This window comes from Belonocnema kinseyi, chromosome 4 (genome assembly GCF_010883055.1).
Source record: "Belonocnema kinseyi isolate 2016_QV_RU_SX_M_011 chromosome 4, B_treatae_v1, whole genome shotgun sequence".
Classification (NCBI taxonomy): domain Eukaryota; kingdom Metazoa; phylum Arthropoda; class Insecta; order Hymenoptera; family Cynipidae; genus Belonocnema; species Belonocnema kinseyi.
In genome coordinates, this window is record NC_046660.1 from 62,128,628 (window position 1) to 62,142,611 (window position 13,984).

The 13,984-nt window shown below is 31.4% G+C and overlaps 1 protein-coding gene across 4 annotated transcripts in view; it reads right to left on the reverse strand.

Annotated features, from left to right (window-relative positions):
- Positions 1-12,047: 12,047 nt before the first annotated feature.
- LOC117172070 overlaps positions 12,048-13,984 on the reverse strand; it is a 14,418-nt gene continuing 12,481 nt past the window's right edge. For 3 of the 4 annotated variants that reach the window (XM_033359820.1, XM_033359822.1, XM_033359819.1), the window contains 2 exons: positions 12,653-12,825; positions 12,048-12,311 (listed from right to left, as the gene is read on the reverse strand). In XM_033359820.1, the coding sequence (XP_033215711.1) occupies positions 12,131-12,311; positions 12,653-12,825 (354 nt within the window). In that variant the 3' untranslated portion in view covers positions 12,048-12,130. The remainder of the gene's footprint in view (positions 12,312-12,652; positions 12,826-13,984) is intronic. The other variant, XM_033359821.1, reaches the window with a different exon arrangement.

Here is a 13,984-nt window from a genome sequence, read left to right on the forward strand (position 1 = left end):
TCAACTAAAATTATAAATGATCAACCAAAAAAAAAATTTTTAATAAAGCAGTTCTCATAAATCCGTTAAAGAAAATTTATAATAATCCCTTTCGACAAATTTTCTGGATCAGCACTTAGTTTTGTGTGTAATAAATTTCTGTCTTCTTTGTATTTTAAACTTTAGGTAAAGTCTTAAAACGGATTCAAGTTGATTCAATTGATTTCGAGATAAACTCGGTTTGCTGATACATTTGTTTGACATTCACCTTGTAAACGAATCTGATCAAGCTTGTGTCCCAATAACCCCCTACACCCTCTCTTTAATAATTATAATTAATAGAAAAATAATTATTTTTTCTACCTCATATTTAACTTTGATAGTGTCAAGGATTGTCTGAAAAAAGCGTTATTTGACGTTATCATGAATGCTGTTAAATAAGCCTGATAAAAACTGGGTCTAAATAACCAACCTCATCTATCTGCTATATTTTTCCGTCTTGTTTACATTTCGTATAATCTTGAGAACTGATTCTATGCACATATATTATTTATGAGACACCTTCGATTTTCTGAAATTATTCTTTATAATGCCTGTAAATAATTCTATCAAAATTTGAGTCCAAAAACTATCTCATATGTATTTTTATGTATCATCTTTAGGAATACAGAGTGAAAGTTTCAGATAGAAACCCTACATTTTTTATATATTTTATTCGCAGAAAAAATTATTTTAATCTCAATTTATATAGAAATACATAAAATAATCAAAGAAAAATATTTTATAAATTCCAAATTTAAGGGCGTAAACGAGAGTCATCTACTATTATTATTTTAAAATTCCTTGAGATTGGACGATCCTCGCCTAAGGGAGCCTCCTTGATTTCTTCAAGGGTCATCTCTTTAATCGCGCCGCTGTCAATGTGTATTTTTATTCGCCTTCGACTGTAATGCTTTGTTGTCCATATTCCACGAAGTTTTCTTTTACCCTCCATTATTGCAAAGACGTCACCATTGGATGTTGATAATACAGTTTGCTCTACGGCTGGCATTGATAAAAGAGCCTTATTCTCTCCAATTACTTGGATTAGTTTATCGCGAGGAAAAGTGTAATTTCGAATTTCAAATCGTTGATTCGGATTCGTATAGGGAATAAGCCGAACATTTTTAAGTTTTTCCAGTTCCACTTCATAAAGGCGTAAAGAGGAATTATTGGCATGAGAAGACCTCGACCTGGCACGAAGAGGTGGCTCAGCAGTAAGAGAAGACCTGACCGGAAAAACTGAAGGATTCGTTCTGGCAGTGGTCAGAAGCCTTTCAGGAGATTGATTTTTATCGGGCGAATAAGATTTTCCAGAACGAGGAGCATTTGGAATCGGATCGCCGTTCGGTAAACAGTCAAACTGTGAACTCAAATCTACAATAAGAAACAAAGTATTACGTTTTGGTTATGTATTTTTTTCCGGAAAATTTTTGCCGGATTATAATTTTCTCTTCGGATATATATTTTTTTTTCTTTCGAAGAGGCAAGTGCAGAAGGGCTAAAGGTACTATAATATTTAAAGATTATGGACCCAACTAGTATTAGAGATGTTTTTTTCTTGTCGCCTTAGGTTTTAAGCTTGGTGCATTTTAAGACAAACAATGTTTATTTTTTGAAACGTGTTAATGCATTTTGCTATATTATTATAGCCTCATCAGAACTGTAACGATCACTATAGAAGGATACTATTTGTATTTTTAGAGCGCAAAGTTGACATCAAACATATAAATTACAACAGTACTCACCATATTAAACGTCTAGGTAACAATATTAAAAAATTTAGTTGAAGAAAGAATTTAAAAGACATGGCAGTTCATCTTTTTAAGGTAAGGTTATATCCAGATCCATTTTATAAGTTTTGGAGTTTATAAAGTTACGCTAAATATAGATAGTAACTTCAATTATATAAAAATGAGAAAGCTATAATGATACTAATGATACTAAAAATTCCGTAATATCCTTGTGCATTTTGTTTTTATGTTTAATGCATAAATTTAAAGTTCCCCATATTTTTATCTGTTGGCTTTTTGGAGTCATAATACGACATGCTGGTGTGGTCACACTCCAAGATTGAAGGTTAGGAATAGGAAAGGAAGAATAATAACAGAATGAGAATAATTATTATTTTGGCGCAACAAGACGACCACTTAAAAGTAGGATTTCTGAACATATAGCAACTCAAAGGCTTTAAAAATTGTCTACAGCACTATGTAAACACTATACAGGATAAAATCATCAATTTAACTATGGCTTAAAAAATTTTAAACTTTGTAGCTTAGAAAATAACTATCACAATATAAATATCCTCGAAATGATCCATATTCTAACAAATGAGAATGCTTTGAATTTTTGATCCGATACTGAAAATCTTAGGAACATATATTTCGATGTAATATAATCATTGTCATTTACGGTAACTTATTGACCGTTATTCTCTTTTTCCAGTTCCTAACCTTCAATCTTAGAGTATGTTCACACCACCGTGTGGACCAGCTTTCATTACAAAATAATCTTTTTATATAATAAAAATTACACGTGAATTTTAAGTTTAAATAAATTCTTCTTCTAAAAAAGAAGAAATATTTTTTAATTTATTTTTAATGTGAGTCCTATTATGACTCCAAAAATCCAGCAGACAGAAATATAGTGACTTTAAATTTTTGAATGAAAAAAAACTGTAAGTATGTGACTGGATTTTTAGTATCATCATATCTTTCTCATTTTGATATAATTGATATTATTTTCTATATTTATTGTACCTTTATTAGAAACTCCGAAACTTAAAAAATGGGTCGGGATATAACATAACCTTAAAGAAAAGAACCGCCACCTGCATCAAATTCTCCTCCGGATCAAATCCTAAACCCTTTTCCGAGAGAGTCATGACAGTTATAACAGTTTGAAATTTAAAAAAATTCCTAGATCCCGGTTAGTTCTAATCAATAAAAAATGATTAAAATGAAACCATTTTTTTTAATTATCTATTAGTCGGTGATATCCGAAATTTGAAGAAAAATCAATATGGCCGCCGAAAAATATCGAACCGCTAAATTTGTATATAAATTTGCTATTGGTATTGTTTAAAATTTATTCGTTGAATTGAACATTTTAGTTTAAACCGACATATTTTATTTTATGAAAACTTCTGATCTCGCTCTCATTTACGTAGTTTCTGCAAATTAATTTGTTTATCTTATTAGGTTTGAGAAGCTTTTCTTGAAAATAGGGAATTATTCGATTTTTTTTGTAAACTAAAGTGCCAAAGTATAGAATTCCTATTGTTATTTGTTTAATTGTTATTTGGAAAAAGATCCTCTGTAAACAAAACTCCTGAAAAAGTAAAAAATTTTTGGGCAAAAATAAAAAAGTGAAAATAAAAATGAGAAGGTAACCGATAAAAATCGTGGGATTATTCGTTTTATTTTTAGGAATTCCATACATAACTTGATTATTGGACTTTTTTTAAAATCAATAGAAAATGCCATTTATGGTCAGCTGTTAGAGTCCGCCATTAAAAATTTTTTTTATTTATGCACTACGCTACTTTTTTTGGGTTTACAAAAATTTTTCGGTCTGAGATTTATAAAATTATTCGACGATTATGAAATAATAAAATGCAAAAAATCATAAAATTTTTCTTTTTTGTCATTTTTCCACTCAAACCCGAACTGAATTAAGACCCCCAATAAGAAAATCCAACTATTTTTAGATAAAAGTTTATTCTCTTCGGTTGAAAATTCTCCTTTTTAATAGCTTGTTTAAAAACTAATATTTTTTGGTCAAAAATTAAAATATTTAGTTGAAAATTGGTGTTTTTTGGTAGAATTTAACTGTTTTTGATATTGTACAAAATTAATTAATTTAACTGAAAGTAATACTATTTTGTTTTTGACTGAAAACTAATATTTTTTATTTAAAATTCAATTAATGTAATAGAAAATTAGACCATTTGGTCCCGAATGAATTTTATTGTTAACCCCTCATCGAATTCCATTTTTAATACACACAGATACATTCTGTTTTTCTCCGGAATAAATGGGGTTCATTTCTTACCGATATAAAAAAACTCTATAAAAGTTTTAAAAAAACGAGCTATTAAAAAACTACCAATTTTCCACCCAAAAAATATGGATTTGCAACATAAAAAGGTAATCCTAAGGTAAATGTTGAATTTTTAGCCAAATAGTATTAAATTCTACCAAAACGGTTGAAATTAAAGACTATTAAATTTTCAAGGCTATTTTCATTTTCACTGCAAACTAAACATTTTCAATGCAATATTTACTTATTTTAATAGAAAATTAAACCTTTTGGTTAAAAATAAATTTTTTTATCAACCCCTTTTTCAATTCCATTTTTTTACACACACAGACAATTTCTGGGTCCCTCCGGAATAAATTCGGGCTTAATTCTCACAGATTTAAAAAGAACATGAACAAAGCTCAAAAGAAAATAGAGATTTAAATATAATGTGGAAAGAATCATACAAATTCTGATTTGCTCATAGCTTAACAATAATTTTCTTAAAATTATCAATGCATTATATCATAATATTCACCAATACAATTGAGGATAAAGACGACGGTGAGGACGAAAGTATAAGCAATCCTCATCATTTCTTATTAAATGAAAAACTGATCATTGTATTCTTAAAGAATTTTATTAAAAATGGAACTGCTGAGTTCTTTATTGTGCTTTATTAGGTTATTTAACACACATATACAATCGTTATCTCATAGGTAGAATCTGACCAGATTCTTTATCTCGTTTATTTGCATTGCATTAGAGACCTGCGTTGAGAAAAATGGTAGTCTATGACGTGAACAAAATTCACCTTCAGTTGTTGAAAATTCAACTTTTTAGTTGAATATTCTTGAATTGTACTCTAAATTATTTTTTTTAGTAAATTAATCTTCTTGTTTCAAAATTCACCTTTGTTAGTAGAAGATTCAACTTTTTTCTTACGAATTCTTGAGTATTGTTGAAAATTTATCAACTAGGTTTTAAAGTTGAACTACTTCCTTAATTATTAAAAAATTTCTTTCACTTTTAAACATTTTAATTAAGGTTGAGGATTCTTCAATTTGATTGAAAATTCGTTTTTTTTTAGTAAATTAATCTTTTTCTTTAAATTTATCTTTTTTAGTTCAGTGCAACCTTGAAAGTAAAGTATTATGTAAGGTTAATTTTCATTTAAAAGCATCGAAACTTTTCACCTTTCATAATATATGATAATATTGATGGATTTTAAGTTCCTTCTGTGATTATTTGATTGAATCTATTTCAATCAGTGACATTTCCCTGATGTAGATTTAGAGAGTTAATAATTTAAAATTGACATATTTTATTGTTGGTCAAAAATGGCTCTTTCTTAAGTAAGAATTCAACTCTGTTTTTGTGTTAAATTTAACTGTTTTGATGAAAATTCATTTGTTATTGTTGTTGAAAATTATTCTAGTTTAGTAAATATTGACAACAGCGTGTTATACATAATAGCATTCCAAATTATGTACAGCTCCGATACAATCCAGAACGCACCCGAGACTGTAAGGTCTACGGATGACCCAAAGTCCTGGTTGCAGATGGAACTGAACTGAGCTGTCCCGCCACAAATCCAAAACCAACATCACCTTTGGAAAAGGTACCCCGAACTTAGTCTATGAGACGAACCTGAGCAGGAAGTCTGACAAATTTATAGGGAATTCAACCGCTAAGACACTGTTGTCCCATTGGATCTATTCAGAGATAAGGTAGCACTTAAAGCGAAGAAGTCTGCGCAAGCCTGTTCAGGTCTAAGTATCTAAGGTAGGCCTCAAATGGGGTTAAAATGATCTCTTTGTTGACCTGCAAACTTATCACGTCTAGAACAGGCCATAAACTTTCCGCCCCATACAAAGAGAGCATGCGTTTAACTTGTAGCACCCAATTGAACTTGTGGGCTGCCGCACAGAATCTATCATAGTCTGAAGGCGTTTCAAGCATATTCTAGGGAGCCTTTCTTCAGCCTTACTCATTATTTCCACCTTATCACAATATATCAACCCTTAAATCCCAATGGCATTGAAGAGAACATTTAATACAAGGCTCTGTGACAAGATTTGTTTGGTGCGACAAGATTCCGTCTTGGATGCTCGGAGGACCTGCAACGTCGAACCTACAGCAATCCTTGCAGCAGCCACCCTTTTGGTACAGGCCAGAGCAAAGGTGCCTGAGCTTTCAAATAACTTGCCCAGGTAAATGTAATCCCCAACCATCTCTAGCTGGTTTCCTTCCAAAGTGAAATTCGGAATCGAAGGCTTTCTACCCTGATGGAAGACCATGGTCTTTGTCTTATACGTATTTACCTCCAGATGGTTGATTTCATAGTATTTAGCAAGAGTATTTATTTTCCTCTGGAGATCAATACGGGAGTTAGCAAGCAACTCGATGTCATCAACATAGACCAGTAGAAGAACCTCAATCAAATGATCAGTTGAGATTCCCATCAGACCTTCATTCAACAAGAAGCCTTTCATGACACTAATTGTCAAAATAAAAAAGATCGGACTAAGCCAATCACCCTGCACAACGCCACAATTAACATCAACCGGGGTTGTAAGGCCCTACGACCTGCGAATGGATACCCTAGCCGCGTCGCACAGACTATTCACAATTTTAATTAATTTTGTGCTGACACCCAAACTGAGTAATTTGCACCACAGTAGATGGTGATTTAATGAAGGGAAGACTCTCTTAAAATCTACAAGACATGCAAAGACTTTGCGCCCAGGGGCGGAGAGATGTATCTGGATTAAAAAATCAAAACAAAGATGTGATCTACCTAGCCTCTGGCAGCCCTAAATCCTGCCTGGAATTCGGGTACACACTGTGACGCATTGATCAACTTCACCAATCTATCCAGGAGGCTCTGTATAAAATATCTTGGCTATAATATATACAAGCGCGTTATTCCTATATGAGCCAGTTTCCTCTTTCTCATACTTCTTGTGAATCATGCACGTAAGGACACCTCCCAAGAAGAGGGTGCCCCCTCATTCTCCTTAATTCCCCTGAAAAGATATTCTAGGTAATCCAAACCGAACCTCGGAAGAACTTTATAAAATTTCGGCGTGTATTCACCGTCCAGGCAAGGTCAAAAGTTATTTTAGGTGGATATGAACCATTCGCAAATTCCTGCTATGATTGAAACTTAATTTTATTGCCAACCGCCGACCTAGGCCTAAAGAAGTTAACTGCCTACCGGAAATTCGTCGATACTCTGGCTGCTTCAAGAGCATTGTGGAAAGCCTTCTCGTAGGCCACCTTCTTCGAATTTAAAAGAACTGAATCTGACATTCAGGAAAACAAAATCATGTGCTTCTAGAAATTCGACTAAAGCAGATCCCCTTCCACAAACTACGCGGTCTAACAGAGACCTCGTCCCGCTTGCATCTACCCCCAGCGGAACCGCTTCCTCAGAAGCCTGATTTAGAGCCCAAATTCGAGCGTTAAAATTTTCATCCAAAATGACAGGTAAAGAAGGACATATCTCCTCCAACAGCGCGAGAACAGTGTCCAAATTTTGGCAGATTACTTCTTAATCGATACCAGGCTTAAAATAAATAAGGCCGACTATAAATTGTAAGACGGAAGTGGTGAATTTTATAAAAATCCAATCATGGGATAGTCAGTTGCTTTTCAATTATACCGTTTCCGGTTTATAAACACCGCTAAACCACCGCTAGTTCTGCCAGATTTACCCACTCGTGTTGCGCTGGCCGAGAAAAATCCATGATGCAGAATCCAGGACAGCCACGTTTCACTCACACACAGGATATCTGAGTTCAACTAGAACATTGAAATGTCACTTAGGTTTGAGAAACTGTGAGCATTCCAAAACACGATCCGAGGTCTACCCTCCCCCACTTCTAATATAAAGTTATAAACTCTTCTAACGAGAGGTTCTTCCACCTCTTTGGAAAGTGGATTTTTCGGGAGTAACTTTATTGTGTTTCTCGGACAGGAAGTCTGTAACTGACCCATCTCTGGAACGATTAGATCCGTCAGATGAGAGTGCCGAAGGGGATTCAAACTCGAACCTCTTTGGCCTACCTCTTTGCATCGTGGTGGTACTCTTCGATTCAAGAAATGTATCCGCCGAGTTTATGGGAGTTTCCGACCTAATGGATCGGACATCCTTCTTAGAGAGAGTTTTCCCCTCGAATACTAAGTCCCTACCTCTAACTGAGACTTCATAGCCACAGTCCTGCAGACTCTTCCTCGTCTCCATGAGCATCCTTCTTTCCAACCTCTCCAGTTTCGACCTGTCACTTGTTATCGAAAGACTCATTGGAGTGAAAGCTTTAGATTTTTCAAATAAACGTGATCTCTGAGATAGGGAGCTTATCCTGACCAAAACCGGCCTACAACCTGGGTTCTTTTGAAGCGCGTGGCTGATTCCACCACTAATGAATCCAGTTTAGCCTTAGAGAAAACTTCCCGAACCATCTCAGTAAGACCTCTATTGAGGGGATTCGACTCCTTTAGCTTATAAATGAATACGTTCTTAGCAAAATCTTTGAGCAGCAGAAACATGGATCTTCGTCGAGCACAAAGAAAAGTCTTTTCGAACATTTTTAATTCTCGGTGAAAATGGTTTTCAACCGTTACATATATGTTACAGCCGGCGGAAATGGGTTAACATCCCCTTCTAGCAAAGCATTTATCTTTTCGAGTCCATCGGTTCGAATCTTCAGGACCTCTGCCGCACTTCTTAGAAGCTCGACATCGCTCTGAATCTGGACCACTGACCCCTTCAGTACGGCCATATCAGCTTTTGTTGAAGATGTGACTTCTTTAATAGAAAACAAAATAGCTTCAAAACTATCCATGTCAACAGGAGGTACACAAGGTTCTTCCTTTACATAACACAACCCTGCAGGAACTAGCTGATCACATGCTAGCGAGTCAATGTTTGTTGGTAAGACAGTACAAGGAAAAACTCACCCAAACACTCTCGACTGTGGTCACTCTCGATTATGGTTTTATACGGAACGATACAGCACGTGACCCATAGGCCCAACACCACCTTGCTACCTCCCTAATCTATTTTAGTTGAAGAATCAACTTTTGGGTCGGTCAAGAGTTCTTGTCTTTTTTTGTAGTAAATAAAAAAGTTTTGTTTAAAAATATACCTTTTTAGTTAAAACTTCAACTTTTTAGTTCAGAACAGTCCCCTGGCACTCTGAGGCGCTGGCTGAGCATTAGGCCGACTAGCTGCGCAAATTCATGTGATAATGTAAATATTTACACTTTTAGTTTAAAAAAAGACGTTTTTAAGTATTTTTACATGTAATAACGGGAAAGTACAAGAGTTTGAGATCCAGTGAACAAAAAGTTATTATTAAAAATGGTAAAGTGTGTGATTATCAGGTGCAAATGTGGAATGCAGTTACAAGCAATCAGGCACTTATAAATGTAAATTTATTATTGTTCCTAAAGATGAAAAAATAATAAAACTGGCAAATACCGCTTTTTCGCGATGAAATCAAACTAAAAGGGGGGATGCAATCTGTCATAAACATTTCGACCTTGATGACCTTATAAGGGAGAGTTAATATATATTAATATTAATATTTGACCATTGTTTTGTATTGTACAAATTAATTTTTTAGAGAATATATACTTAAAAACTTAATTTTTCCAATATAAAAAAATGCAGACAAAAAAGACAGTCTGTTCTATTTTTATTAATTTCTATATCAATATAGCACACAAAGTATTATTTAAATTTATATTTGAATTTTCCTTTTCTTAAAGAAAGCCGTTTAAATTTACTTATAATTATAGACGAATTATGAAATTTTTACATTTTTTTTAATTCCTCATAAAATTTGAAACGATAATAAACAATTATTTAAGACTATGATTTATCCTAATTATTGCATGTATAAATATGTTTTTGAAATTTGAAACTATTGTAAGAACGATATCCAATTTACACCAATATTGAAAGTTCAAAATCATAATAAAATTAAAACTCCTACCGACTTGCTTTTTTGCCTAAAATTTTTTATATATTATATAAAAAAAAATTTAATTAATAAAATAATAAAAACTCTGTGCCATACACTGTTCTTTATATATTTAGCGATTTATGAAGACATTTTATCAATGTTTCACCATTGGTATACTATTTTAAATGTTCCTTTCTTATGCCATTTTTTTATAAAAACAGCAAAAAATAGTCTTAGCTGAAAAATAAAAACTCCATGACTAAAACAATCAATTCAATTTTACTCTAAAATTTAAAAAAGGATTATTAAAAATTACAATCATTTTCAAATACTTTATTTTCCATTAAAGCTTTTCAATTTCATCTACTGTGAAAAGCCTTACTTTTCAATAAATTTATCTTATGCAATTAATGTAAAAATTATAATATTTCAATTGTTAACAAACCAATGATTAAACTTCAAGGAAAAATAAATTTGTCCAATGATTAAACTTCAAGGAAAAATAAATTTGTATACTAGTTCGTTCTTAGGCTATAAATAATTTTATATTTGTTGCGTTTGTAATTCAAAAGAATATTTTTAAAAGTATTTTTAATATTTAATTATTATTAAAAAATAATTATATCATGTAATATTAATATAATTATTCACTTTAATCAAGACAATAAATAATAATATTAACATTTAAATAGAGATGAAAGAACTTCTATTTGAACTGCCCGCCAAAAAGTAAACCAAATTTTCCTATAAAACTTGAGCAACTTATATTTTTTCATAATCAATTTTGCTTTGAAAAATATGAGAAGCTTTCTTAAGTAGAGTACTGCAGAAGAAAATTCAATAAAATGTTTTTTATTACATAAAAATTGAATTTTTATGTTTTTTCCCGTGCATTTGAATGAATTTCAGCCAGGGGGCTGGTTCAGAATTCTTGAATTTTCTTAAACATACGGCTTTTTTGTAGTGAATTAATCTTTTCCTTTCAAAACTTTTCTTTTTTAGTTGAAAATTTAACTTTTTCGCTAAGAATTCTTGAATTTTATTGAAAATTGGATTTTTTTAGTAATTTAATCTTTTTGTTGAGAAATTCATTTTTTTTTTTAGTTGAAAATGCAAGTTTTTGGTTGCGAATTCTGGAATTTCGTTAAAAAAAATTTTCTCTATAGCAAATTAATCTTTTTGTTTAAAAATTCTTCTTTTTTGGTTGATAATTCTTTTTTTTAATTCAAAATTCTTTAATTCTGTTAAAAATTCGACTTTTTTGGTAGTAAATTAATCTTTTGGTTTAAAAATTAATCCTTTATTTTTGAAAATTTAACTTCCCTTATGAAAAAGAAGTATTGAATCTCATATTCATTTCACAAATAAGCATTGGAAATCCAATACTTTTTTGCGAAAAGAGTACTGGATTCAATACTTACCAATACTCTTTTTTACAGGGGTTTTTGGTTAAGAATTCTTGAATTATAATGAGTTTTTTTTTTATTAACTTAGTCTTTTTGTTTAGAAATTCGTTTTTTTAGTTGAAAATTTAACTTCTTGGTTAAGAATTCTTGAATTTCGCAAAAAATTCGTTTTTTCGGTTATAAATTAATCTTTTTGCTTAAAAATACCTCTTTTTGGTTAATACATAGTTTAATAACTATGTTCTTAAGTTGAACTCCTTCCTTAAAAATTAAAAAAAAGTCTTTCTCTCTTAAAAATTCAACTTTAGGTTGAAAACGCTCAAATTTGATGGAAAATTCGTTTGTTTTTTAGGAAATTTATCCTTTTATTTAAAAATTCATCGTTTTTAGTTAAATTTTGTATAAAATTATCTTTTTTTTATCAAAATTTCATATTTTTTATTTGATTATTCAACTATTTTATATAAAAAAATTCGTCACCTTGTCAAAAAAATCACTAGTATATAAAAAATAAATTAAAAAATTTTAGAAAAAAATTAAGTGTTTTTGGACCATTCTAATGTCTACACAAAATGCAAAATTGGATCAATAAATTTATAATGGAGGGACAAGAAAAGAAAAGAAATTTTTATAAACATGGTATTTATTTAAAATTCTCAATCTCTTAAAATGATAAAAAATTCTCTAAATTATTAAATAATTCGATTCTCATTCGTATTCAGATTCCATAAGCGTGTTAAGTCTTTTTTCAATTATTATTGATACTTTCCCGAATCTTGAGGTCTTACATTTTTCGTAAACTGCAGCGTAATCAGATTCTGGATTTTGTGAAAGAAGAGCAATCCTTATTAATTTCTTTCTGATTATTTCCACAACGAAGTCTGGAACACTAATAAATATATTTTTTCTTACTAAAGAAAGAGATTTTTAGCAAAATAAAAAATGTCGGGTTACTCAAGCCCATTTTTTCAAAAAAAAGTCCTTATTTTATTTAAATTGTACGTCAAAGTAACAGAATCCATTAGTAGTGGCAATTTAAATAAATTAAGACATTTTTTGCAAAATTAGTCTTGAGAGTTATAATCAAATAAGCAATTTTTGCAAAATTTAAAGGCCCTAAAACTTTTTTTAATAGTGTGAAAATGCCATAGGTTTATTTGATTAAATTGTGTCCATTTAATCAAAAAGTTGTTATAAGTTTCATAAATATTTTAAAAATCTTAAATATACCTTTCTTTCGCACTTAACATTTTTGGGAACTGTGACCTCCAAAAATGCCAGGGTGGGTATTTCATATTTTCTACGCCATCCACTGAAGTGAACAATGATATTTGCGCTGTTACAATTACCAGAATGGAAACGGGAATTTGCGAAAAGTATTCGTTTAGCAGTATCAGATCAATCTGAAAAACAATTAAATTAAACTAATATAAATGAATAATCGACAATCGCTGGTTCTGTGGTTCGATTCCGAGTGGATTAAAGTAAGTAGATCTTTTTTTAAATTTAATTTTAAAAAATTATCTTTTATCAATTCAGAAATGACGTTAAGTCTTCTTCTGTTATTTGAAGAGTTAACTTGATCGATAGTGTTGATTTATAATTTCACGGATTGTGGAAATATATTTACACAGATTGATGATAACTGTCTATGATGATAATACAGATTCCTTTAAATTACTCATATCAAAAATGTAACACCAGGTTTTAGATACCGTCTATTTCTGGAAAAAGTTTCTTCTTTCGATCGCTCTAATAGCTTAATGAGAAAGCACGCTACCAGCAATGAGAAGTCCTGTGGTTCGATTCCCAGTGGAGCGAAGTCAGCACATCTTTTTTCGGAAAAAATTAATTTTCTATCTAGTCAGAAATGACTTCAAGTATTTTTCTGATATTTGAAGAGTTAAGTTGCTCGATAGTGTTGATTTCTAATTTCACGGATTGTGGAATGATATCTACACCGATCGATGTTAACTGCCTGATGATAATACAGATTTCTTTAAATTACTCGTATAATAAATGTAACAACTGGCTTGAGATAACATGCATTTATGAAAAAAGATTCTTCCTTCGGTCTCTCTAATAACTTAATGGGAAATCACGCGACCGAAAATCAGAAGTTCTTTGGTTCGATTCCCAGTGGAGCGGAGTGAGTCGATCTTATTTAAGAAAAAAATTAATTTACGAAATTAATTTTGCATCTAGTCAAAAATGACTTTAAGTATTTGTCTTTTACTTAAAGAGTTCACTTTATCGACAGTGTTGATTTCACGGATTCACGGAATTTTACGGATTGTTGAACGACATTTACACTGATCGATGGTAACTCTCTTTAATGATAATACAGGTTCCTTTAAATAAATAAATAAATAAGATCTCTGTGGAAAATAATTTTAAATTTATGATTATAGACAACACAGCCTCACAAAAAAAATGTCCGGATCTGGTAACAAGACACATGTATTCCTATGGATTTTGGGGCGCTGAATTCAAATTCGGTATCAAAAATCACCCATCACGTCATTGTTGAGCCATAACCTCAAAAAATGACGAAAAATCATG